This window comes from Scyliorhinus torazame, chromosome 15, assembly GCF_047496885.1.
Source record: "Scyliorhinus torazame isolate Kashiwa2021f chromosome 15, sScyTor2.1, whole genome shotgun sequence".
NCBI lineage: Eukaryota > Metazoa > Chordata > Chondrichthyes > Carcharhiniformes > Scyliorhinidae > Scyliorhinus > Scyliorhinus torazame.
This window is the reverse complement of record NC_092721.1, coordinates 23,633,516-23,660,856: the sequence shown is the minus strand read 5'-3', so window position 1 is coordinate 23,660,856 and position 27,341 is coordinate 23,633,516. Positions and strand designations below refer to the sequence as shown.

General features: G+C 44.1%; 1 protein-coding gene across 19 annotated transcripts in view; it reads left to right on the top strand.

Moving 5' to 3' along the window:
• Positions 1 to 27,341, top strand: part of mycbp2 (MYC binding protein 2) — a 224,287-nt gene that overhangs the window by 188,272 nt on the left and 8,674 nt on the right. For 16 of the 19 annotated variants that reach the window (XM_072476174.1, XM_072476181.1, XM_072476189.1 and 13 more), the window contains 14 exons: positions 4,637 to 4,797; positions 6,818 to 6,974; positions 8,236 to 8,463; positions 9,350 to 9,415; positions 10,497 to 10,736; positions 11,867 to 11,956; positions 12,047 to 12,124; positions 15,615 to 15,881; positions 16,063 to 16,337; positions 19,299 to 19,395; positions 20,848 to 20,967; positions 21,085 to 21,186; positions 22,102 to 22,230; positions 23,784 to 23,916. In XM_072476174.1, coding sequence (XP_072332275.1) covers positions 4,637 to 4,797; positions 6,818 to 6,974; positions 8,236 to 8,463; positions 9,350 to 9,415; positions 10,497 to 10,736; positions 11,867 to 11,956; positions 12,047 to 12,124; positions 15,615 to 15,881; positions 16,063 to 16,337; positions 19,299 to 19,395; positions 20,848 to 20,967; positions 21,085 to 21,186; positions 22,102 to 22,230; positions 23,784 to 23,916 — 2,143 coding nt within the window. The remainder of the gene's footprint in view (positions 1 to 4,636; positions 4,798 to 6,817; positions 6,975 to 8,235; positions 8,464 to 9,349; positions 9,416 to 10,496; positions 10,737 to 11,866; positions 11,957 to 12,046; positions 12,125 to 15,614; positions 15,882 to 16,062; positions 16,338 to 19,298; positions 19,396 to 20,847; positions 20,968 to 21,084; positions 21,187 to 22,101; positions 22,231 to 23,783; positions 23,917 to 27,341) is intronic. The other 3 variants (XM_072476177.1, XM_072476175.1, XM_072476185.1) reach the window with 1 other exon arrangement.

Sequence of the window (27,341 nt, the reverse complement as noted above, 5' to 3'; positions counted from 1 at the left end):
CAGGAGGAGATGGTGGACGAGTCGGGAGAGGAGCTGAAGGGTGAATCACAGGCAGCAACAAGAGTCTGTATGCCTGGAGGACCTGGGAGGCCCTCATGCTCTCCCGCTTCTTTTAGAACGAGGTTTTGTCCGTCAACACCCCCCCCCCCCCCCCCCCCCCCCTATTCCTCGACTACCCTGTTCCACTCTTCCAGGTCTGTGTAACACCAGCTGTGTTGGCACTGTCAGCGGGTCAGAATACAAGGCAGGAGAGTGATGATCGCTCGCTGTGAAGTAAACTCTGGTGCTCCTCAATTTATGCTAAAGCCTCACTCCTGTCTTTCTGCTGACAGTGCCTCACACCCATCCTCTGCATCGGTGGCATTTGATCTTGGACCACTGCCTGGGGGCAGAGATGGCAGGTAGCGAAGGCAACGGGGTGATGGTGCAGGCAGGCCTGTTGTGAAGATTAAGGTGACAGAGGCTTCACATGTCTCAGGTGTAACTTGTTTTAATAGTGAACATTGGACATTTCCACTCCCCCTAGCTACAGTTTGTGCCCCCCCCCCCCCAAGTGTCCACTCTGTGATCTTTAGACTTCTTGATCTTAACGTGGTCTACTGCTACCTCTAGGTGTGTCCCCAGGATGCTCATCAGAGGTGGAGGTAGCCTGCTGCTTTTTGCGCCCTGTGGTCTTTGATGCCCATGGCAGAAGACCTCTGGAGCTGGAGGGCCCCCGCCGACTTACCAATTTCACTGCCATCACCGTGCCACTCTGTTCTGCCCTCTGCCCTTGAGATGTGCCGGTGTCAGGAGGGGGGGGGAGTGGGGGGGGGGATTCCAAAGGACTGCAGACCGTCGTTGTCTCCTTGTTGGCAGGCTCCTCGTTGGCCTCCAGCACTTGCTCCTCCCTGATGGTGCTCTTAGGGCCCTGGGGTGTCCATGGGACAGAGGGGCATCTGGAATGAGCTCCTGAAGCCTTTGCGTCATCTGGCTCTGCCAGTCTTGGCATGTCCCGTTGTCTGCACCATGGGTTTCAACACCCTTAGCCGTATTCCAATGGCTGGGCCACGCTCTGCAGTGCCCTGGCAATGTCCACATGTTTCTGGGACACTTCCCGCAGCGAATGAAGCCTGATGTCCAGTACCTCTGCCATGGTTGGCAAGTTTGAGCCATGCTTTGGGCACCACTCAAGACGCTGACCTTGTGCTCCAGCCTATCCACTGTGGTCGCCACCCTAGCAGTGTTGGTCTTGGTGCCACGCATTGTCGGCATCACCTCCAGCACCCGTAGCCTTTGGAACTCCTCTAATTTGCTACACACTCGCTGGAATGTCACTGCCATCCCCTCCTGAATCTCATGTCCTAGCATCTTCATCACCTCTGGGAGGACCTTGTCCAGAGGCTCGACATCTGACTAGAACTCCGCAGAGATCCTGCAGACCTCCTTGGATGTTTCTACCTCCAGCATCAGCAACTGTGTGGTGCTCACCAGATTGCCGGAGAAGCCTGTCCACTAATGGGGGTGTGTGTCTCTACTGGTGGAAGGTGGGGGTGAAAGGTGTGATGTTGCAGTGGTGGTGGTCTCAGAGTTCTCCTCTGAGATATTCCTTTGGGTTTCGGGGGGGTGGGCGACTCCGGATGGCCCGGCAGGATCAGATGGAGATCCTGCGAGTGAATGGACATGTGGTCAGTGAGAGAGAAGGATCATTTTTGTCTGATAGGAACAACTCACTTGAGATCGGTCGTCTGGGTGAAGAAGGCAGTGAATCCTCACTTCTGCAGCGCAGGACAGCCTTGCTGTCGGTGACTGCTTTCACCTAGGTCAACCCCACGATCTCCAGGACCTGTTCCTCATAAAGGGTAAGAACTTGGATTTCTGGTACTCCGTCCCCCAGCCTTGGCTCTTTCCCACTTATTATGGGCTATCTTCTGCAGGGAAAAAGTAGGGCTTTGTGAGTCTCTTGATGGATCCGGGGGTGGGGGGGGGGGGGGGGGGGGGGGGGGGGGGGGGGCTGCGAGGTGGCTATGTTTGGGGGCGGGGGGGGGTTCGGTGGTGGTGCTGGGAACTTGAGGGCCAGGGCTGATGTTTGAGGGCTGGCAAGCGGAACTGATGCCAGGAGAGAGGTAGTAACTTACAGCTCAGTGGAAATTGTTGGTCGTCTTCTTACATGGTACGGTGGTCCTCCTGGACATGCTGCCCACAATGACAGCCGCTGCCACTGCGCCTCGGTGAAATAGGATGTCCCGACTCACATCCACAGCATCGAGAAGCCTGGCCGTGTCGGCATCGCCAAAGCGAAGAGCAGGTCTGCGCGCTGTCACGCTTGTGTGTTGAGTGAGCGAGTGGTGAGGGAGCATTTAAAAGCAGCTCACCCTTGTTAGCAGTGAAACACTGAGGCGCAAGTTCTGTGAATCAGACGGCGAGAAGCTCATGGGGGTTAAATACGGGCTTCAATCTCGCCAACGAAACACCCCACCAATCTCGCCCAAAATGACACTTTTAACTTTTTTTCCATTAAATCACGCCCATTATTTTAGTCTTTCTGATGTTTGTGTGTCTGGAATAAAGCAGAATTTGGGCAAGAGCGAACAGATATGACTGTGCCAGGAATGTGCTCCGAACAAGAAGTTGCTGGATTTTTGGGGCAGGATACTCCATTTCTGAGACTAAGTGTTGACGCCAATGCAGAATTTGTGGACTCCCACGGCAGTAAAACTGGCGCAACACCTGAACCAGTTCCGCCACTATTAAGGGGCTATCACTGGTGTCGCATGGAATTCAATCGATTCCAATGAAAAATGGTGCAGGATTCGCCGGGTTCGTGATTGACATTCGGGAGACTGACAAGCTGCAGCCACACATACACATTACACCCCCCCCCCCCCACACACACATACACACACATACACACACATACACACACACACACACACACACACACACTCATCCCAGCCAACAAGGTGGCACTGGTTGGGCTGTGTGCACCCATACAGCTGATGGGATGGCTGGGGCCAGAGGGCACCCAGGGGGGTGCCCTGGAGGGACACCTATACGACCTGTGACATTAATTTCAAAGTGGGCTGTTAGTGTGCGCAGCTGCATGGCTGTCTTGCCAACTGCGGCGATGATGTTCTGTGCCTGTCCACCCCAACCCCACAGCTCACCTCCTGGCCACCCCGAAACTGCCAGCAAACTATGGCAATGTCGGACACTATCCGTACCCCCTCTCTCTCCCTCAGCAGCCGCCATGCCGGGGTTCACAGTTTTTAAAAGCACAAGTGAATCTCGCCGTCGGGAACTCGGCCCATCGGAGGCGGAGAATCGCGGTGGCCCCGGAGAATACCGGGTCGGGCCCGCTAATGATATGCAAACTGTGTATACTGTACATGCGTTCCGTAATGCATTGACGCCGCTGTCGAAATGCTAGAGCATTGCGATTTGGCGTCAAACCAGCACCTGCTGCGATCTTGGTATACGAATCGATTCTCTGCGCAATCGCCTTTCCCAATTTTGGTGTCGGCAAACGGAAAATCCCACCCTTGGTTTTTTGTGCATCCCTTAATAGAAGTATCTGCCCAGCCACTTCTCAAGGTGTATGCTCGAGGCTCACCACTGGCAGACTGTTCTGGGCTTTCAAATAGCTTTCCTGATTAAAGCAGTTTTTTGTCCAAACGCTGTAAAGGGTTCTTGCTGAGGCATGTAATTGTTTTTTGTAAGTTTGTCTGTTCTATTTAAGTGAATGCATCCTTATTATATTTGTAAAATGCTATCAATATCCTACTTGAGCCCCTGCTGTTTTTCATCACAATGCTTTCCCCTCTGCACCTCTAAGTGCTCTAATTCAAGCTTTTAATGGTGCACTTAATTTAGTGATTACGCCCCGCTTTTGTTTTTCCCCAGGGCTCCTACCTAATATTCGTAATTAATATGGTTGTCTTACCCAGCTGGCAAGATTTTGAATCCAGAATTCCCTCTAGTTGCTGTTCCCTCTGCACTCCTGGATAAGGCCCAGTACATCTCCAATGGGCAATTACCATTAACATATAAATTACCTGACACTGCAAATTAGATGAGGGACAGCAGCAAGCATCATGCAGGTGAAAGTGCCCTCCCACCTCAGCTCCACCCATGTAAAGGCCTTTTGGAAAGCCTGTACTATTTTGCCAACTGCCATATGTTTAGATTACTGTGATCGTTCTGTCCAGTCCAAAAACAGCTATCGGCAAACTCCAGTTACCATTATGGATAATTAATCATGCTCCTAGCACATGTTTCTATGATGATAACTGGGAAAATGGCTAATTTACAGTCTCAGCATGATTTATTCAACCAATCGTGCATTTACAGTAGAGTGCAGCGTACCGCCATTGTGATTTCACTTACTGCAACTGACGAATTGCACTCCACTGTTACAATTACAATGCCTTTTGTCATGTTTGTGGCACCATTTTCCCCAATAGCGAGATCTTCCCCATCCACAGTCTTGTGTATTGATTCCTTATTGCTCCGGCACTTATCACCTCCATTGAACACGTCACTCAAATCCTTCCCTTTCAAGGATATGATAATGCAAATATACGATGAACAATGTCGCTAAATTTGCACAAGTTTTCAATAAAAAGAGTCATTAATGTCATTTTTTTATGTAAAACAGGAAAGAGACAGTGGAGTGTGTGAGCACCCACTGTCTGACATCGTGATTGCTGGAGAAGCAGCTCATCCTTTGCCTGAAACTTTCCACCGCCTGCTGCAAACTATTTCAGACCTGATTATGTCACTTCCCAGTGGCAGTTCACTGCAGCAGATGGCTCTACGGTAGGCTGTAACTCTTGTATAAGCAATAGAATAGACCCTACAAACTGCAACATTATTAAGAGAATGACAATTATCAAATTTCAGTCTTCCAGGGATGGGATAGCAGTGGTGCAGTGATTAAGTTGACAACATTTAATCCATCTGCCAAAATGTTCTGGTTCTGTGTTATGGCGCGTACATGATTTTGTTTTTCCAAGTGTGCATTTAGGGCAGCACGGTAGCATAGTGGTTAGCACTGTTGCTTCACAGCGCCAGGGTCCCAGGTTCGATTCCCTGCTGGGTCACTGTCTGTCCGGAGTCTGCACGCTCCCCCCATGTCTGCGTGGGTTTCCTCCGGCAGCTCCGGTTTTCTCCCACCGTCCAAAGACGTGCAGGTTAAGTGGATTGGCCATGCTAAATTGCCCTTAGTGTCCAAAAAGGTTAGGAGGGGTTATTGGGTTCGGGGGGTAGGGTGGAAGTGAGGGCTTAAGTGTGTCGGTGCAGACTTGATGGGCCGAATGGCCTCCTTCTGCACTGTATGTTTTATGTTCTATTTGCTTAAATATTTAGTTTCTTAAGCTGCATCAGTCAGAAATCATAAATCATTTTTGTGCGACTTGACCAACGATGCCTAATAGATCTTGAGAAATAGTTGCCCATCCAGTGTACCTTTACGTATTACACCCTTAAAGGAATGCTCATCATTAAATCATTTGATTGCGTTAACTGCAAATATTCTGGGGATAAACATTGTACTTCATGAGACTGTAAGTGACATAATGAAAAGTCTTGCAGAGCAGGAGGCCTCCAGATCTTTGAGTTAGAAGGCATTAGTTTACACAGTGGTGGAAATGTGACCATTGGTCTCAGTGAGGCAAGCCTGTGGAGGAGAAAATGAGCCAATATTCCATTCCTGTTTACTATCCAATGAAAATTCCCAGAAAGTGCAGGTGCCTGGATGAGGATAGAATTCAGCTTGACTTGGCTCCCTCATAGTTGAATCACTTATCTGACGTTGAATCTAAAATAGCCACTTGGATGAGGTATCACTGGGTTACTGACACCCATGGAATTGTGCACAGCTTTAAGAACGATCGGGTTGGGGAGCTTTTCCTTTTTTAAACAAAAAACATGACTTGAAGAAAAATAACATAACTCGCGATGGATATTCATCTAATCAAGGTTGTGAAAAAAAGTTTTGAATTGTTGGAATCACAGTTTACTGGAGTCAACTAAGTTCTTTAAAAAAAAATCATTGTTGCCGCACCGACTTTGGGAATGTCACAAAGATGATTGCTTGAGGCTTATTTTTGGCTTAAAATTTCCGAATGTTATAATCATTTTTGGCAAAGTTTTTAAATATTTTATATAGATGTACAAGCTCTCGCTCTCTGCTTGGAACTTGTCTGTTCATAGATGCTGGATGACCCATTTGGCTTATCCAATTTTTTTCTTTTTTTGTTTTATAAGCCTGCATCCCTTATAATAATAATAATTGCTTATTGTCACAAGTAGGCTTCAATGAAGTTATGTGAAAAGCCCCAAGTCGCCACATTCCGCCGCCTGTTCGGGGAGGCTGGTACAGCAATTGAACCCGTGCTGCTGCCTTGTTCTGCGTTACGAGCCAGCTATTTAGCCCATTGTGCCCCTGAGGACAGCTGTTTGAAAGATGCCCTTAAAACATCTGTTTGAAAGAGCCAGCCCAGCCATAATGGGCTATATGGCCTTTTTTGTATTGTATGTTTCTCAAATTTACTTAGTTTAGTGTACCAGACTTCATTATTTTGAAGTGTAATGCAGTCACACAATTTTTTATGTCCTCTAGAAATTATAACGTACACCCACTTAACATGACCAAATGTGATATATAATGCTTGAAGGTTGCTTCATGATGGGTAGGTAGCATAGTCTGAGTACATGAGTCAAATCCTTGACCCTCTGGAAATTACTTTATTTCCTCCCCCACCCCTCTGGTTCCCAATATGACAACAGTCTTCAAATCACAAGCATCTCGTTTATTACTGTTTGGCTTTGTCACTAGATGCTGGAGTCTGAAATTCAAGCAGTCTGATCATCAGTTCCTTCATCAGAGCAATGTTTTCCACCACATCAATAATATTCTCTCTAAATCTGATGATGGAGATAGTGAAGAAAGCTTTAACATCAGTGTGCAGTCTGGTTATGAAGCCATGAATCAGGTAATGTTCATTTTTGTGTTTATACAATATTTGCTTAACTCCTACTATAAGATTTTTTAAAAGTCATTTTTATAGGATGTGGCCTTCGCTGGTTAGGCCAGCATTTGTTGCCCATCCCTAATTGCCCTTGAGTAGGTGGTGATGAGCTGCCTTCTTGAACCGCTGTAGTCCACGTAGGTACACCAGTGTGCTATTAGGGAGGGAGTTCCAAGATTTTGACCCAGCAACAGTGACTGACCGGCGATATATTTCCAAGTCAGCATGGTGAGTGACTTGGAGGGGAACTTCGAGGTGGTGGTGTCAAATGAGGCTATGGGAGTTGTGGTCTGATTGACTTCTTTCCACACAGTAGACCCTAGTAAAGGAGTTTTCCCCTCGCTGCCTGTTACCAGAAATTGTTTGGTACAGTATTGCTGTCACCTACAGTACCCACCTATTGCTGAACCCAGTCTTCTCCTCACCCAACATACTGGATAACACTCGGGAGATTACTTTCTCTTCCTAAAACTGCTGGGCATTGAGGCCAGTATGGCACATCTTTCACTGTCCCATCTTGGATTAGCCATCGCAACATAGACAGATGCTAGATTTAATTCAAGGTCAATTTTATCTGCAGCTCCGCTGCGTTCTGGATAAATATATCGAACCAGTGGAGGAAATTCGGCAGCCATTGCTCCACATGTGGCTTATAACTGATGTACTTTTCCTTTATTCAAATACAGTCCAAATCTTTAAATACTCTTTCTTTATTGTCTAATCTTGTCCATATGTGAAGATTTCATTTTGTACACTTGCGTCTTTTGTAACATCTCGATATATCAGCTATTTCATTTAAAATCTTTGATATTGAGCTTTCACAAGAGGTTTCAGACAGAAAGAAAAACAGGCAGCAAGTAAAGCAAATGACTTCCATGACCCCTGTAAAATGTCATGTTCCCAAAGGGACATTTGTCCTGGCGGGGTTTTCTTTTGTCTGTTTTGTTGACGAACTGTTTTCTGTGTGGATATTGACTGCTTTTTAAACTTACGAGGCAGATGATACCTAGGTTAGGTAATACATCATATCTGTGTTGTCAGTTTGTTTCTTACACTGATACTTCATTCTTTTCTCATCTCCCCTGTCCTCCTCCATGTGATCCTGTGAAGAAAAGTCAGTACGTTTGATCCGCATGACTTGAAGCTGATTGTTGCTCTTGACATTGTTGCATGTTATATCCCATAGAGGAAAAAGTCATTTGTTTTTTCATCCCCCTTTTTGCAGCAGGAACTTTGTACTGTGACATGCTTGAAGGACCTCACTGGGATTGTAGATATTAAGACATCCAGCAGGCCAGCTATGATTGGTAGCCTGACAGATGGATCGACAGAAACCTTCTGGGAGTCAGGAGATGAAGACAAGAATAAAACCAAGAGCATAACTATAAATTGCATGAAAGGAATTTGTGCTCGTTATGTATCTGTTCATGTGGACAACTCTCGAGATTTGGGGGTAAGGATTACAAATGTTTGTGTCTTTGGTTTACAGTTCTATCTTCTCGATATTACTGTCAGTCCACAATAAAGGATTTCCATTGGGAGCCTCGTATTTACTCTGAACTAAAATAGCAATTTGCGCATGAATTATCAGAGATTGTCGGTCCTGGGCAAACAATAGACCAAGCACCGAGAGAGATTTGAACCCACTGAATTAGAACCCACTGTGTATTTCCAGTCTCTTTCAGCACAGGAAAAAAATTGAAATTGAAAATCGCTTATTGTCACAAGTAGGCTTCAAATGAAGTTACTGTGCAAAGCCCCTAGTCGCCACATTCCGGCGCCTGTGCGGGGAGGCTGTTACGGGAATTGAACCGTGCTGCTGGCCTGCCTTGGTCTGCTTTCAAAGCCAGCGATTTAGCCCTGTGCTAAACAGCGTCAAATGATCCAGAGCTTCCAATTAATAATAATCTTTATTAGTGTCACAAGTAGGCTTACATTAGCATTGCAATGAAGTTACTGTGAAAATTAGTCACTCATTCTTCCTCTTTCACCACAACCGTTCATTTTTGAATTATTTTTTGTATGTTACTATCGAATCTGCTTTCACCAGCCAGCAATGCACTCCAGATTACAACTCACTGAGGGGGGAGGGGGGGGGGGGGGGGGGGGGCGGGGGGACTCGTGTCCCAACTCCAGATTTTTTGCTAATTAAAAACTTAATAATTTGCATCTTTCATTTTGAAACAAATTTAGCAATTCCCTTAAGTTACCTCTGTTGAAAGATCTGGTGAAATGTTTAAATGGTGAGTGATGGAGCGTGGTTAGGATTCATGAATTATGATGCATGTGCTTGATCTCCCATGTTTACTCTAAAAATGCCCTTTGTTCCCTCCATACAGAACAAGGTGTCTTCAATGACTTTCTTTTCTGGCAAGGCAACTGAAGACTTGAGCAGAATTAAACAAGTAAGAATTTGGAAGAAATTGTTCTTCTTGGAAGCAAAGCTTTTTTCATTACAGTATGTTATATTCTCTCCCCTTCCCCTTGTTGTATGAATCACGTCATTGCAAACTTTCTTGGCATTTATTTTCCACCAGTAATTTTAAACTGCTTCGTAGCCGTTCTTCAGTACCTTGGTTAATTCCTCCATATCGATAACATAGTATCAGCGTCAAATGATCCAAGGCTGGGGGCGGCATGTGGCGCAGTGGTTAGCACTGGGACTGCGGCGCTGAGGACCCCCGGCCCTGGGTTACTGTCCGTGTGGAGTTTGCACATTCTCCCCGTGTCTGCGTGGGTTTCACCCCCACAACCCAAAGATGTACAGGTTAGGTGGATTGGCCACTCTAAATTGCCCCTTAATTGGAGATAAAATAATTGGGTACTCTAAATTTATTTTTAAAATCTGTGTTGGAAATCGGGATTGAGACTACAGGAATGCTTGTGGATCAATTTGATTCCCATGACAGACAGTAAAGAGATGTTGAATTGGATGGGAGAGGTTTCATGATGATATCGCCATGCATGAACTGTGGAAATAACCTTGTGAGCTGAATAACCTTTTCTTTTACGCGTCTTAAACCTTCCAATAGGTGGCATAGTGGTTAGCACTCACAGGTCCAGGAACCCAGGTTCAATTCCAGCCTCGGGTGACTGTGGGATTTGCACATTCTCCCCTGTGTTTCCTCCGGGTGCTCCACGTTTCCCCCTTCAGTCCAAATGTGTACAGGCTACATGGGATTGGTCAAGCTAAATCACCCCTCAATGTCCCCCCAAAAATGTGGTTTGGTAAAGAGGTCATTGGGATAGGGTGGAGTACTCTTTCTACTCTCATCAGAGGGTTGGTGCAGATTCAATGGGCCGAATGGCATCCTTCTGCACTGTAGTGATTCTGATTCTATGATTCATGCTTGTCTGACTGAGGCACATTTCTGCTCATGTAATTTAATCACACCAAGTTGATTGGCTTAAGCTCTTATTGTATTTACCAAATTTTCTTTCAAGAAAAGATATGAACTCACTTTCTTTTCTTTCTCCTGATCTTAGACTGACTTGGATTCCAGGCATATGGGATGGGTAACAAGTGAACTTCCTGGAGGAGACAATCATATTATTAAAATAGAACTCAAGGGTCCTGAGAACACACTAAGAGTCCGACAAGTCAAGGTTTTAGGATGGAAAGAAAGTGAAAGCATCAAAATTGGTGGACAGGTATCAGCAAGTGTTGCTCAGCAGAAGAACTGTGAAACAGAGACCCTCCGGGTTTTCCGACTTATTACATCACAGGTACGTTGTACTTTATTTTGGTCTATGGAGTCGTGCCTTTCACTGACCACTGTCAAAATACACAGCTCTGATGTCGTAATGAGTGAAATATGACTGTGTCAAGTCAGAATTTCAGTATTTTTCAACTTCCAGGAACGTGTGGATTCTCGTGTGCAGTAGAATTTAAGTAAAATTCCAAGTGCAAAAGGACGTCAGGGTCCAGTTACACGTCATTAAAATGTTGCAAACTAATAAATAACCAGAATGCAGGCTAATGGAATGCAGACCTTTATATCTGGCAGACTAGAATACAAGGGTGTGGAAGTCCTGCTCCAGCTGTACGAAGCCCTGGTTAGAGTGCACTTGGAGTAGCACTGAGAGCAGTTCTGGGCCCCACAGCATAGGAGGGATGAATAGGCTTAGGAGGAAGTGGAGCATATGATATCTGGCCTCTCGGGCTTAATTACAAGGATACTTTAGATTTGTAGTCCTTGGAATTGAGAAGATTAAGGGTAATTCAACTGAAATTTTCAAGATATTTCAGGGAACAGATAGGGAGAAATTATTTCTGTTGGTCAGGAAGCCTTGGCGGCATAATGTAAAAATTAGAGCCAGTCCTTTCAGAAGTGAAGTTAGGAAACACTTCTAAACAGATCTCTGCACACTTTCAGTTCTGACACTTCATCCCCTCGTTTCCCTCACCTCACCATTGACTCCCAGTTTTTAGCCATCTCCTTTAACCTCTTTCATTCACCATCTCTCTCTTGTTTTTAAGATGCTGCTTGAAACCTACCCTGACCATTTAACCAGCATTTCCTCCATTGGCTCGGTGTTAATTTTTGTCTAATTATGCAAGCAAAATAAATTATCTCGCCCTACTTTCCTAATCTCAGTTCTTCATAGTTTTAAACCTTTTTAAAATCTAATTTTTCCTTTTCTGCTCCAAATTTCCTGTTTTTGATCTGGCCTCATAACTATAGTTTTCTACCCCTAACATCGTCCTGGCGAAGGTATGTTGTCTGCGGTTTTAAGGTTCTTTCTTTAATTTGAGTGATGTTATTTTCTAAATTGCCCGAGTTTCTTCTTTTCGTAAAACTAACTGAATAAATGAAGCCTTTTGTTATGTGGATAACTTTGTAAAATTGTTGCAGGTGTTCGGTAAACTGATTTGTGGTGATGCAGAACCTACACCTGAACAAGAAGATAAGACTATTTTGTCTTCACCAGAGGGAGAAGAAAAGGTACAAACAAAAGTTATCTGTTTGGTATATATTTATTTTAAATATCTACCGTTCTTAAAAATGATTATTTTTCATCTTGTTTTGATGAAGGCGTCTGATGCTGATTTGAAGGAACACATGGTTGGAATCATATTTAGCAGAAGCAAGCTAACCAATCTCCAGAAACAGGTTTGACATGAATAATATTTATTTCTCATGCAAGAGACATTTTATGTATTGCGTTGTTTCACAGTTCTGTGATTTATTTGCAGCCTACTTCAAGCTGTTGTTTCTCCCATAATAGATTTTGCTTATTAGTTGCCCAGCATTGTGCTGCCGTTGAATATTCAGGAAAAAATTGCAAGTAAGCTTGCAATAATTATTCATCTCTTATGAAACGGTTGGGAAGTTCACATATTATTCATCTTCCTATCTGCTTCAGCTGACTTCACTTCAAGTACAAGAATGAATGACTCCGTTTTCAAAGCAATACATATACTGTTGTGCATTTAATTATTTCATATACTCAGTATAAAAATGTTTTCAATCCAAAGGGGTTAGTCTTCTGGCTACAGGCAGGTTTTGGGCCATCCTTGGCCCCTTATACTGCGAATTAAAGTATTTCTCTTAATATATTGATGTTGTTATGGGCCAGGGTTTCGAAAACACCAAAGTATATTATGGAATTCACCTGACCTATAACTTTCTTGATTTTGGTTATGATGAGCGCAAGAGCCTGCCTTTCAGGTGTTATTCAACAGGGCTATTAGGCGCTTTTAATCAAGAAACAAGCTTTATTCTACAAATCTAGTTAACATTTGTACAAGCGCACAGTAAGGATTTTTATCAACTACAAACATAAAGCTACAGTAATCTATATATAACCCTTAATGTATTCCCCCTTAACTGTTCCAATTTAATAACAAAATCCAAGTAAAACCAGAAACCCCTTTTCAAAGGTGTGGCCCAGCACACGACATTCTAAATGGTATAAGACTGTTATTGATACTTTGTTCCCCTTTTCAAACAAGGATTGAATTCCTTCCAGAAAGCAATTATCTATTTCAAGTTACCAAGTAGTCTGTAAACAGCTTTTAAAATGTAGATAGAGAAACACTTCTTTCAACCTGCGCAGTTCAAACCTGTCAAAAACTCAAAGCGAAAGTAAAACCCAGAGCCACAGCCCAGCAGCACACACACAATGACATCACTGAAGCCATGTGTTCAGATAAAAACATTTCTTAAAGGGACACTCCCATGACAATGTCAACGTGGATGGTTCAGTTGTCCTTCAAAGGAACATGATGTCCTGCAGCCAGGAGAACATAGGAACATAGGAATTAGGAGCAGAAGTAGGCAGTTTTGCCCTTTGAGCTTGCTCTGCCATTCAATCAGACCATTGCTGATCTCTTCCTAGTCTCAAAGCCACCTCCCTACCTGTTCCCCATATCCCTTTAACCCGTTTTTGTTTAAATCAGAAATGTATCTATCTCCTCCGAGAAAATATAGCCTAATATAAAGCTTGTATGCAGCAAACAAAGTTAAAATTTGAATACAAAGTAATGTCAGACACTGATCAGCTGAGGTGGTGGTGGCTGAGCAAAACCCTCGGAGAACATTGGCTACGATTTATATAATTGTGTCTCTTCAACTTAATTTAAAGATTCTATTGGACATTAATACTTAAAGTCATCCAATAATGGATGAAGCAGGCCTACAGATTTGAAACTTCTCAATTCTGTTATATTCACAACCTAAGATTTGGGAAGCCCTGGAGAGCAGTGAATATTTAAGCTGCTGCAGATGATAAGTGCTCCATGTTAATCAGAACAGGGGGTCACCACAGAAGATTGTGCTTCTGATCAAATTGAAATTCTTCCAAGGGCCAATAACTAAAACTCCCACAGAACTATACACCATTAACATAGAAATATGTTTCAAAGCACTTCACAGCCCCCTAATCATAAAATGGATCAACTCTGTTCAATTCCACCCACTTCATTTAAAATAAAATGTTATGATTTAAATATATCAGAAACTAAAATACCAAATAGGAGCAAGAATAGACCATGCAGCCTTTTGAGCCTGTCCTACCATTCAACAGTATCATGGCTGATTTCTATCTTAGCTCCATCTTCCTGCACTATTCCTGTATCCAAAAAATTTTACTGTTGGATATGCTCAACCGAGCATTCTCAGCTCTCTGGGTTTGGGAATTCCAATGATACACAACCCTTTGAGTGAAGAAATTTATAAGCTGAAAAGAGAGGCATGTTGCCGAAGCTTTTCGGCTTACATTCGCCAGGAGAAATGCACGAATGCCGAATTTCAAACAATCACAACAATTTATACTACAGGAGAAAGGGATGCTGATTGGTTGGCAATCTGAGTCTGATTGGCTGAGGCAGTACTATAGAGTAAGCAATGGGGAAGGATAGGATTTTCAAGCTTTCTGGGTGATTCAAGCTTGAACAAGGTCCTTTTGTTGCTGGGAACCAGTCCTAGCGTATGATTATATGCAACATATATTCGTATGCAGGAACCCATTCTCCAGACCAAAGGAATATGTTCAAGCCTTATTTGTGTGTCAGGAAGGTTGGGACTCTACATAAGGAAGCAACTCTTATACGGACCAGTTACCATCAAATTCTTGTTTATCTGCCACATTAAACGCTTGTCTGGACATGTAACTTGATTCTCTGAACAAAAAGTGCCTTTGTAATATTGTTTTTTTTATATTCCTGTTAGCAGCTCTGATGATTAATGTGGTGTACAATTATAACTCTGTTACTATTTAATCTTTTGTTTCTGTATTTGTGAGAAAATAAAAACAAATGGTTTTTTTTTTTAAAAAAAGGCTTGGGGAGCCTACAGTTCCCTGCTGCTTTCTCTATGTCAGTGCCTCAGCCAATCAGTCGGCACCCTTATCGCCTGTAGTATAATAGTTAAAATATGATAGTCTTGGGCTTGTCCTGACTAGTGTCAGATTAAAAGCTTTGGAAACTTGTTTCCCTTTTTCAGCAATATTCAAGTTCAGTATTACCAAGTAAAAGAATTGTCCCATTATCGCTGTCCTAAATAGCTGACTACTTAAACTGCAGATCAGAATCTCAGAATTAGATTCCCTAGCCAGGGGATATGGCTTCCTGCATCAGACCTGTCAAGCCCTTTAAGAATGTTGTGTTCAAATGAGATCTAATCTCATTCTTCTAAACTCTAGGGAATATAATTTTTGACTAGTCAATCTCTCATTGTGGGACAATCTGCTCTCCCACTAAGGCAAGGATGTCCTTCCTTAAGTGAGGAGACTAAACTTTTACACTCCTGCTGGTGTGGTCTCACCAAGATCCTATATAATTCAAGTAAGACTTTGTTATTCTTAACCTTTATTACAAAGGGATGGAAGTACGACATGCCATTTGCCTTCCTAATTACTTACTGTACCTGCATCTTAAACTTTCTGGGATTCCTGTACAAGGAGACCCGGGTTCTTCCGAATACTAATATTCCCCAGTCCTTCACCATTTAAATGATGTGCTTTTCTATTTTCGTACCAAAGTGAATAACTTTACAATTCCCCATTCCAATCCATCTGCTATGTTTTCGCTACCTCTCTAATTACTCTCCTGCTTCATACTTGATCCAATCTTTGAAAACTTCCGATCATCTCTCCAAACAGGTATGTGCACACATAGTTCAAGCCATACGCATGGAAGCCACCCGAGTGCGAGAAGAATGGGAACATGCCATATCCAGCAAGGAAAATGCAAATTCTCAACCAAACGATGAGGATGCTTCTTCGGATGCATACTGTTTTGAATTGCTCTCTATGGTACTGGCTTTGAGTGGTTCCAACGTAGGAAGACAATATTTGGCCCAGCAGCTCACGTTATTGCAAGACCTCTTCTCTTTGCTGCATACGGCTTCGCCAAGAGTTCAAAGACAGGCTGGTGTCAATTTTTTTTAATCAATTTAAACTTCACTGAAGCAGAAAATTATTTGTTACCAACTTTTCTAATTTTAAGCACCAACAATACCTAGATTTCTTTGCATGCTTTTTGATTATGTGCTGTAATTGAAGCAATAGATTTAGCAGCCATCTGGAATTCAAACTCTCATGTTTGCAGGTGACGTCTTTACTGCGCCGTGTTTTGCCAGAGGTAACGCCGGTGCGTCTTGCCAGTATAATAGGCGTGAAATCTCTTCCTCCAGCGGATATCAGCGACATCATTCATTCCACAGAGAAAGGAGATTGGAATAAATTGGGAATTTTGGACATGTTCTTGGGATGCATTTCCAAAGCCCTCACTGTGCAGCTGAAAGCCAAAGGGAGTAGTTTTCCTGGCACAGTTGCTGGGAAGGGTGTAACCACTGTTACATTACCTTCAGTCTTCAACTCTGGGTAAGAATCATCTTTCTAAGTTGTTACTTCATTCTTAATGGAACTAAAAATGACATCAATACTCTCATTGTTTTAACACTAAAATGATTGTAATTTATAGCCCCACTTGTTATTTTAGAAAATTATGAACATGCTATTTAGGTAAATTGCAGCATTATATTAGAAAATTAGTTCATATGGAATTTTTACTCTGCTCCATAATCAGCTAGAAAATACAAATGGTTAGAATTTGTTGATCAATTATTAGCTGTGTTGGTCCAGTAGTAATATGCATTGTGCATTCTGTTGCAACAGAGGCATCTGGTAAACTAGGCATTTTCATAAGACACTCCGTGATGACCTTCTGATCTCAGAAAACGCTTCCTTTTTAAAATTCAGTCCCAGGATATGGGAATTGCTGGTAAGGCCAGCTGTTATTGCCCATCCCTAATTGTCTATGAGCAGGACCACATTCAGCTGCTGCAGTACATGTGGTGTCGGTGCTCCCTGGTGCTTTCAGGGAGAGAGTTCCCCGATTTTGACCCAGCGAAGATGAAGGAAAGGTTGATACATATTCAAGTTAGGATGCAGTGCGATTTGGAGGGGAGCTTGGAGGTGATGGTATTCCCATCTGCCAGCTGACCATGGCTTTCCATATGGTAGAAGTCCCAGGTTCAAGACGAGCTGTCAAAGTTCTAAATATAATCCATGTAATAGAGCAATTTCATGTTTTATTCAGAGCACTATATACCTCAAATGTTTCAGGTATTTTTTGCCTGTCGTATTGGTGCATATTTGAAGCATTCTTGGACACGGGGCTGGATTCTCCGCAGTCCCGCGGCAAAATCGCGTTTGGCGCAGGGGCAGAGAATCCAATTTCACTCCGAAACCGGGACCGCCGCCGGTCCGGCAATCCTCTGGGACCCGCAAATCGGCTTGTTCGCGGAGTACTCCGCGCGGTTGTGGGGCCATTGCCAGAGGCCCAGACAGCAATCCTCCGCTCCCGACCGGCCGAGTTCTCGACGGCGTGGTTCTAACCACCTATTGCCGTTTGGGAAGCTCGCGTGGCAGCTGCGGACTCCGACTGCAGCCGCCCTGGTGGGGGGGGGATCGGACACCGAGGGGGACCTTAGAGGTGGCCGATCTTCAGGCGCGCGGCCGATCGGGGGCGCCTACATTTCTCATCTACCTCTGCGGTCGGAGTCCGCCATGGTGTTCGGCGTGGCCGCTAGGGGCCACCGCCTTGCGCATGCGCGGATTCAAAATCGGAAGTGCGTGAATCACTCTGGGTCCCTGCTAGCCCCCTGCAGGTGAGTGAATCGACTGATCTTTTTTATAGGAAACTCCAGAGTGAAACGCCAGCTCTGCTACACCGGCGTGGGGACATAGCCTCACTTTGGAGAATCCAGCCCAGGTTCTCTGCTGCATCACAGTGCCAGGGGCCTGGGTTCAGTTCCAACCTTGGGCCACTGTCTGTGTGGAGCTGTTTACGTTCTCCCCGTGTCTGCGTGAGTTTCCTCCGGGTGTCCCGGTTTCCTTCCACAGTCCAAAGATGTGCAGGTTAGGTGGATTAGCCATGCTAAATTGCCCCTTAGTGTCCAAAAAGATTAGGTGGAGTTACAGGGATGTGGTGGGGGCATGGGCCTAGGTAGAGTGCTCTTTGGGGTGTGGGCGGGGCAGACACGATGGGCCGAATGGCCTCCTGCACTGTAGAAATTCTATTCTAATCTGCACTTTCCATTATGTAAGCAACTTGATCACCAGCTCCTCTCCATAATTAGTATATAGGCTACTGATTTAAACACTTGCATGGTTCCCAGGTAAAGGCAATCTTCTTACTAAACCACAAGATCTTCTTACTAAGCTGCAGTAGGAATGCGAGAGTTGTCCTCTGCATTCCTTGTCTGGTGAACAAAATACAGCCAGGGCTCGCATTGCTTATACCATTCAGCTGGTCTCTTTGCACTTAATTCCAGCTGCCAATCACATAAATATTATTAGCAAGCCAGTATAGTTCAGGACTGTCTTTAGTTTGAGCTTTCATGTAGGATAGTTTGATTCTTACAAAGTTAATCTTGAGTTTCTGATCAGACCTGGGACCAAGACTGAAAATTAGCCTGATAAGTTATGATGGACTTCATACATTGTAAAATGCTCTTAAAATAATTCAGGTGTGCAGCTTCTTCCATAGCAATGTTCATGTAATTGTTACAAACATGGTGGGCGGGATTATCTGCTGCCCAATGCCGATATCGTAATCGGCGTTCGTGCGGAGAATCCCTTCCGAAGCCCAAATCGGGGCCGGCGCTGGTTTGACGCCAGTTTTGGAGTCTCTGCCCCTCCAAAATGGCGTCGCGCCCCGTTGAAACGGCGTTGCCAAGTCATCCAAAGGCCCTCCCGCGATGCTCCGTCCCCGGTGGGCTGAGTTCACGACTGCGCGGTTGACGTGTGGTCTGAGCGGTCGGGAACCCTGTGTGGCAGCTGCGGACTGTGTCCAGTGCCGCCACACTCGGCCGGGAGCCGTGCCGCTGGCTGGGGATGACCTGTGGGGCCATATTTGGCGGGTTGGGTCCGTACACAGCTGGCGCCTCGTTTTACGGCGCGACTGCTGCAGCCAGGGACCCAGCCATTCTCCGGACGGTTTTGGCGCGGGAGCTGGGAGTTTCACCCGGCGCCGCTGCTATCCCCTCACCGGTCCCAGAATCAGTGAGGATTCGGTGTTGATTTTGGCGTCGTAAAATGCCTGCAAATTCTCCATTTCAGCCGGCACTCAGCCGCTTAAACAGAGAATCCAGCCCAGTGTTTTTGGAGGGAATATTTCACCTTGAGCGGGTAATCTGTTTTTCACTGAAGTGGATTCTTGTCATAGCTAAATAGGAGTTGAGATACCCATTTGTGTGTTAATTGCAAAACATTTTCATAATGACTTGCAAATAAGATGACAAAACAATTTTCCTAATGGTTTATCGATCCTTTCCACAGCTCTATTCGACGAGGTGAAAGCCACTGGTGGATGAAAGGCTCCACACCCCCACAAATCTCAGAAATAATAATTAAACTAATAAAGGACATGGCAGCAGTAAGTTGTAATCATCTGGCGTTGCTACTTTATTAAAATACTAAATATTATTGATAGTCGAGCAGTCTTGTTGTCAAGTCGAAATGCCTTAAGTACAGGAAGATAAAGGTGGGGGTTGGTCAAGTGAGTGGGATGGTAAGTGCATGGTAGTCCGCTCTCGTGGGGTTGTCTGCTGGGTGGTGGGCAGCTGGGGTGGTTGGGGGTTCAAGGGGTGGTAAAGTGGGGTTGGGAGTCGAGGGATGTTGGGGAGCTTCACAACTATCCAGCTGCCACAGACTTCGTTCCCCACGAGTGAGTGACCAGACAATACTGAGTTCTCGTTCCAAGATCTTTATTCAAGCTATAGCAGGGAAGCCTGTCACCAACAAGTGGCTCACAGACTTCCAGAATGATACATTTCCACAGTAATTATACCTTAGCTTATCTGAAATAATTTGCATATATCAATCAAAAGTATCCATTTGTTCTGACGTAATCAATATCTGATTACTGTTAGCAGTTCTGGTTACTTCATTTATGTCACGTGAGTATATTTAACCAGTTACAACCTCTACATATTTTCCTAGTTATAATATCCAATCACAACAAAGGCGCCTAATTAGACTATCCTAAACTATCCAATCATTAAATAACACAAACAGGCATCCATTTGTGAGTCCTTGACTGTTATCAGTTTACGGCAGTCTGGTGGGCTATCAAACGTCCTCTTTGCCTTGTGTTTCTTTATTTTTCTGCAGTCCCAGAAGTTTAGTTGAGGTTCTTGCAGCTGCAATAAATTTATCCCCTTCAGTTACCCCTTCAGGGGGTCGTCAGGGTTTAGTGTGGGTGATTGGGGGGGTCAGTTATGGAATTACCCAGGATTTAGACTAGTTTATCTGCCTAATATTTCTTGGGTAACTGTTCAGGTTAGTACATCGGAACTGTGTGAAGTCTCCGATTCTACTCGGGCATTCACAGAGGGTCCTGGGGAGCAGGGAACTGCACACCAGAAGTTGAAACTTCCCAGGCAGTTCCCATGGAGGTCAGCATGTAAGGACTTCCCGCAGTGTCCAGGCGTGCAGTTTGGGTTGTATGCCCGGTCTCTGACGGTCCGAGGAGCAGAAGATTTGGACCTATACCTTTTAACATCAGAAGAAGTTAAGAGTTTAATTTACTGTGTTTTTGAGAGGGTTGATATTTATTTTTGAGTGAGATGCTTATGGGAGCCACGTTTGTTGGAAATGAGCAAACAGATGGCCTACTGCATATTTCCAGCATTTGATGTGTGGCTGGCCTCATTAAGAAATAATCTGACTAAGGTACTTACTGCTGAAGTGGAAGATACCGACCACCTAATGGGAAAAATTACAATATAAAGATTTTGATATCCAGTAAGAAGATAGTTGCATCCACTTTCTTTGAACTATCTTGTGTTTGGATGACATTGATTAACTTGTAGGATTGTTTTTTTAGGGGCATCTATCAGAAGCCTGGTCTCGTGTCACAAAAAATGCTATTGCTGAAACAATTATTGCCCTAACAAAAATGGAGGAAGAATACAGAGTGCCTATTCAATGCACCACAACAACGAGGGTAATGGTATTTTATATGTAAAGCATATTTGAAACCAAATAAAATGAGTTAACAAGTGGATGTACTTGGACGTTGGATAAGATCCTAATTGTCTCTGCTTATCCTTTTGCTCCACAGTTATGGCTGGCTCTGGCTTCTTTGTGTGTGCTGGATCAAGACCATGTTGATAGGCTTTCCTCCGGCAGATGGATGGGAAAGGATGGCCAGCAAAAGCAAATGGTAAGGGTCGGGATTGTGAACATGTCAGGACCACCACTGTTTGCATTGCTGAGCTGGGCGCAAACTCAATGCAAAGATGTACATTTATTGATGTCAAACTCGGAGATTAATTGCAATTGGAGAAAATAGGTTAAGAATTTGTGTGAGTTGGGCAGCATCAATATTTGTGCAGACCTGTGGCAGACAGAATTAATACAAGCATTAGGGGAAAATGAAAAATAAACAACCTATTACACGATTGATGTTGGAATTACTAGGGAAGAGACTTGGTAGTCTCAGTAGACTTGATAGTCAGTGTGTCGCGCCAGAGAATATTAAATATAGCCAAATCAAATGAATGTAGGCCAATGGAGGGTGGGGTTCCCCTTCTAATCACTGCCCTTGATCAAAGGGAGCACATTGCAATTATGTCATTAATGTCTTGCTTTTTTAATGGTCACTTCCTAATTATTGGAGGAGACCCATGCAGACACTGGGAGTACGTGCAAAATCCAGTCAGTCACCCAAGGCTGGAATCAAACCCGGGTCCCTGGCGTTGTGAGGCAGCAGTGCTAACCACTGTGCTACCTTTGTCAATCTTGTATTTTGCAGAGATGGAACAAGCAAACATTTTAAATTGACTCCAGTTTAAAGAATGTTTTGTAATTTAGTTTATGTGGAAAATAAGCATTGAGCTTATAAATGAACATTATTGGATAGAACATTATTCTGCCTGTGTAAATTTAATATTTTAAAAGCTGCAATATCTTTTGGTAAAGATCAACCAATAAATCCTGCCTGTTCAGTGAAACATTCTATTCTGTTGTATCTTATGATTTATTCGAACCATTGGAAGAGTGCATTTAATTGAACACTTTACCTTCTGCATTGTTTTTCTTCATTGGTGCCCAAGTTAATAGTTTTTTTTTTCCTTAGCCTATGTGCGACAACCATGATGATGGTGAGACTCCAGCAATTATCCACTGCAATGTGTGTGGGAATCTTTGCACAGACTGTGACCGTTTCCTCCATCTCCATAGAAGAACAAGAACACATCAAAGACAGGCAAGGATTAAATTCTAAGAGCGACTTGCGTTGTATAAGAGACCTCAGCGGGGAACGTGCAACTAAGGCTGCACATAGCCCCGTTTTGCACACCGAGGATTTCCTCTCGCTGGAACTCCCCAGTCTAGCGAGAGATCGGGACGCCATTTTAAAATGGTCTCGGGATCTCCGAGGCTCCCGAAGCGACCCCTGACACCCCCTCTCCACTGCCCAAAAGCACTTTGGGAGGATTCCCCTACCCCTAAATGCCCAGGCAGGGCACCTCCCACCCTATCGTCCACGTGCACAAAATGCCAGCTTGGCACCTTGGCATTGCCAGGCTGGCACTCGGTGCCCAGGTGCACCAGCCGTACCAGGGTACCACCCTGCCCAAAGGGCATGCAGCTGGGGACCTCCGATCCCCTGGAGACTCCCACGTGTGCCGTTCCGTCGGGTCCCCGTTTGTGGAGACCAGTACCAAACGGTAGCCCGAGATCTCCGAGGTGAAGGGGACAAATCCCTAACCTTCAGTACCTCGGGAATCACTTTAATATGCAGATTTGCCAAAAAGCGATCCCGCCCAGTGTGGGCGGGATTTACATCGCACCGGGTACATCACATTGCGAGCCGGGTAGACCGCAGGAGCGGGGTCTCCCGGCTTTTATCGGCCTTGCTGCACCGTGGCCAGCTGCTTTTCTGGCGCAGCGTCGCCATTAGATCGCGTCCTAAGTATTTTTGAGTTTTAACCAGTTTTAGATCTGTTTGGAAGCAATCTTTTGCGAATGTAGAAAAAAATGCCTTTAGAATCCTAATCCGCTCAAACAAACAAGAGTTTGCACAATTTACAAAAAAAAACTACTCCATCCTGGGCAAGGACTGATGCGGAACAGAGAAGGGGAAACAAAGAAGTGAAATAATTCTGTTGAGAAGCTCTAAACTCAGTGTATAAATAGTTAGCAGTTAACTAAGTGTTTCTTATTCTGCAAATGTCAAATTCTTTGCTGCCCTCTGTTGTGGGCAAAAGAATGAGAATTTCAGAGAGGCTATCTCACCAGTATTTGTAGAATGTTTTGAACAAATTCCTGATTCTGTTTCGAAAAGTGGAGGAGCAGGGGTGGGTGGAACCTTTTTATTTCAGTAATTTCCTACATGCAAGAGCAGAATGACTAGAGCCTAACATAAGCAGAAGTTTCAGAGTAAAATTATTTACTTGCTTCTGCAAGGTAGTTAAAGCTCTTCTGCAGTTTTGAACTTCAATAACTTGGGCTACACGTGCTGGAAGCAAATCAGATGGCATTTAAAAACAATTCGTAAATTTATTTGAATGTTATGAACTTCAGTTCCGCTCCCTGTGACTCTCAGTTCCTTTTCTTCTCTTGTTGACAGTGAATCAGTTTCAACATCTGAAATGTAATGAAAAAGCATTAACTTGCTGGGGGGTGGGGGTGGTTAAAGCTCTTTAAGGTGCGAATAAAAGTTGTGAATTTCTAAGGAAAATGTTTCCAAATATGACAATTTATCCCCCAAAGATTCTCCTTGAAATAATCTGATGTACAATGTTCTGAAAACTGTAGGTGTTTAAAGAGGAGGAAGAAGCAATTAAAGTGGACCTTCATGAAGGCTGTGGAAGAACCAAGCTTTTCTGGCTTATGGCACTTGCAGACTCAAAAACCATGAAAGCAATGGTAGAGTTCAGGGAGCATACGGGTGAGAATTGAAAACCTTACATTTAAGCTGGTTGTACCAGTATTGTTATAGTTGTACAATTCTTCCTTCTGTTTTTTGGTTTCCATTCTCGGTTAATATTCAAATTTGTACTAACCTCACAAGGAAATCCTCTGTACCACTCTATAATCACAGTTCCGAGACATTAGCATTACAGTGCAGGTATACAAGAGCAACCAAGTTTCAGACAGCAGCTGTCTGTACTTTTGACACTGCAAATGACAACCTTACAGTGCATTGTAACTGTGAGTCCTTGCAACAGATGGCACAAAATTGAAGCTAACTGTCTGCTGACCTAGACTGTGAAAACCATTTACTTGTACTGTGCCGGATATCTGTGCCAATGGCTTTTGGAAGTGTTTAGCAAGTTGGCTGTAGCCAATAAAACAATGCATTGGCTTTCTTTCTTTCTTTACGTTCACCTCAAAGCCTGTTATACTGTACTGTGATTGGGACACTGCCAAGGAAGCATTCAAAATTATGGGCACTGAAATATCTTTGCAATGCCATTGGACCAGTTTTCATTGGAAAGTGGAAATGTTACCTGAAACAATTTTCAGCTAGGTAGATCCAGGCATCAGTAGTTAGGCACAAAGCATCTCTTATATAGGTTGACCTGACTAACATTTTTAAGTAGATGGTTTTCTTCGTTCACATACACGTGTACATCAATTGACCTTGGCACTAAACTTGATGAAACATTTGGTCATTCACTAACTCCACAATTGATTTATATCTACGGATGCAAACCTTGGTTGCATCCTTGGTTAAAGTAGCTGTTTCAGGGGTGGCATGTGGCGCAGTGGTTAGCACTGGGACTACATTTGAGGGCTATGGTGACAGCAGCGTTGCCAATGGCTTAGAGTATGTATTCAAAGAGCCCGGTGGTGCAGTCCACAGTGAAGATATGGGATCAGTTGTGGAAGCGATGTCGGTGCTAATGCCGCTGTGCGAGAATCATGAGTTTGAGGCGGGGGGGTGGGGTGGATAGTGTGTAAAGGAGGTGGTGGGAAGTGGGGCTGGTTAAGGTGAGGGATCTGTATTTGGAGGAAGGGTTCGCTAGTCTGGAGGAGCTAAGGGTGAGGGTAGAGCTTCCGAGGGAAGAGTGAGTTCAGGTATCTGCAGGTTAAGGAGTTTGCCCGAAAGGTCTGGAGGGGGTTCCCTCGGTTGCCAGGATACACCCTGCTGAAGTGACTGCTGCTTCCAGTTGTGGAACGGGGGGAAGAATTGTGGATATATACAAGTGGCTGGGGGAGCTGGAAGGCGAGCGGGCGGTGAAGATCAAGGAGAAATGGGAAGCGGACTTGGGAGGGGAGATCAATTGGGGAGCATGGAGTAAGGCACTGCGTAGGGTAAACGGGACCACCTCATGTGCAAGGATGGGCCTGATACAGTTTAAGGTGGTGCACTGGGTGCATATGATTCGGGTGAGAATGAGTGGGTTCTTTCATGGGGTAGCAGATGAATGTGAGAGGTGTGGGCAGAAAAGAGGAAAATTCTGCACAGACTGTATAGCTGATTGGATGTTTCCCGGGGTGTTTGTTCACTGTAACCTGTTTTGATACATGTTCGTAATAAAATACATTTTTTTTAAAAAGCACTGAGACTACGGCGCTGAGGACCCGGGTTCGAATCCCGGCCCTGGGTCACTGTCCGTGTGGAGTTTGCACATTCTCCTCATGTCTGCGTGGGTTTCACCCCCACAACCCAAAGATGTGCAGGTTAGGTGGGTTGGCCACGCTAAATTGCCCCTTAATTGGAAAATAAATAAAAAAATAATTGGCTATTCTAAATTTATAAATTTTTTTTAAAGGAGCTGCTTCAATGTCTAAAGAAATTGCGAATATATGATTCATACCAGTATGAGTAATTGATGCCGGGTATCATTCTCATGCAGTCACCCTCTTACAGACAGAGGGTTAATTTATCTTCTGCAGAGCTATTCTCATCTTTCCTAACTCCTAATAACAGCCCACAATGTCCATGAAAATGCGAGTTTTAGAATTGTTGCGGTTGTTAGTTACCCAACCTTTGGGTAAACCCGAGACTGAGGAGTTGATTGTCCTTAAATAATAATTTGATCCAAAGCCTCCAACAGTCCATCCCATCTCCTATGAAGGTCCAATTGTGTGTTGGTGATAGAAGGGTAGGATATGCATATCAGGACACATTACCTCGATTTAGTACTGTGGTGGTCCATAACTCGGAATGAGGTAGTTGATGCTTCTGGTCTTATTGGTCTAGTTGATTAATAGCTTGGTGCACTTTCTCTTGGTTTTTGCCTCGTACACCGTTCACAATTTTGGATAAGCTGATGCCAGCTGCTATACGAAGGTCAAGAACTCTGTTTGCCCAGACTTCATTTGTGGTCTACCAATATCAGGCAACATGCAGAAGTCTTCTTTTTATAGACATTGCCTGTACCCCCAGACCATAAAACTAATTGTTTCTATTCCTGGAACAATATATTGGATGACCAGGAATCCTGCAGGTGGATTTTATAATTATCAAGGATGTGGGGCAAAGTGCACTTGAATCTTCACACAATGCCGCAAGATTCTCATTGCAGTAATTCACCAGAACGCTTTGCAGATTTTTGCAGCACTTGGATGTGATTACACTGGACATAGATGCTCAAGACATTCTGCAATGCAAGTAAATCCGAGTGAGGATGTTAGTGTTTCCTCGGAGATTCAGGGCAGCATACGAGCTGTCCACTTCACCAAGTTTTTTGGGAATTATTGGCTACGAGCAATAACGGGAGCGTCATTGTAATTCTGGACTTGGTTCAGAGTCAAGTCAACAATTGCAAAAAATATTTCTTTACATATTGACCAAGGAAGCCAAGTTCAGTGAGTTTCACAACCATTTTTTGAAAAGAAAAGGAATGGCTTATTTTCAGTTTTGTTACAATTGCAAGTTTGCCTTTTGTTCTTTTGAGACATGAAGAAATTGGATCATTCAGCTTTCGTCCAGTTTCATCAAGCTGCTTTTCTAAGTTTGTTTGTGGGGGTTGACCATTGAGGAAGAACCTTAGATTGCTGATCATCAGTGTATTTCATGTCTAAGTGTAGCATAGAACTTCCAACCTATCCATTTTATGTCTGCTCCATTGCAGTCATTATAATTTGGATATTCCTCCTCTTGAAAGAACTAGACATGTATTTCTAAATGTACATGAGAGTGGGGAGCTATCGTACACATGTATTCAGATTTAAAGGGAAAGCATATCTGTATCTCTGTGAGCTGGCAGACTTTCCAATACAGGACGTCTTCATTTCATGTGGTGATTTGGTTCCTGGAAAACGCAACGTTATGCAGGGTGACATTAATGTGAGACCCTTTTCCAAGATTGTCTGCTCCCCAACTTACCCATGACCTGGCACATTCCGGCTCAACTTGGGAAT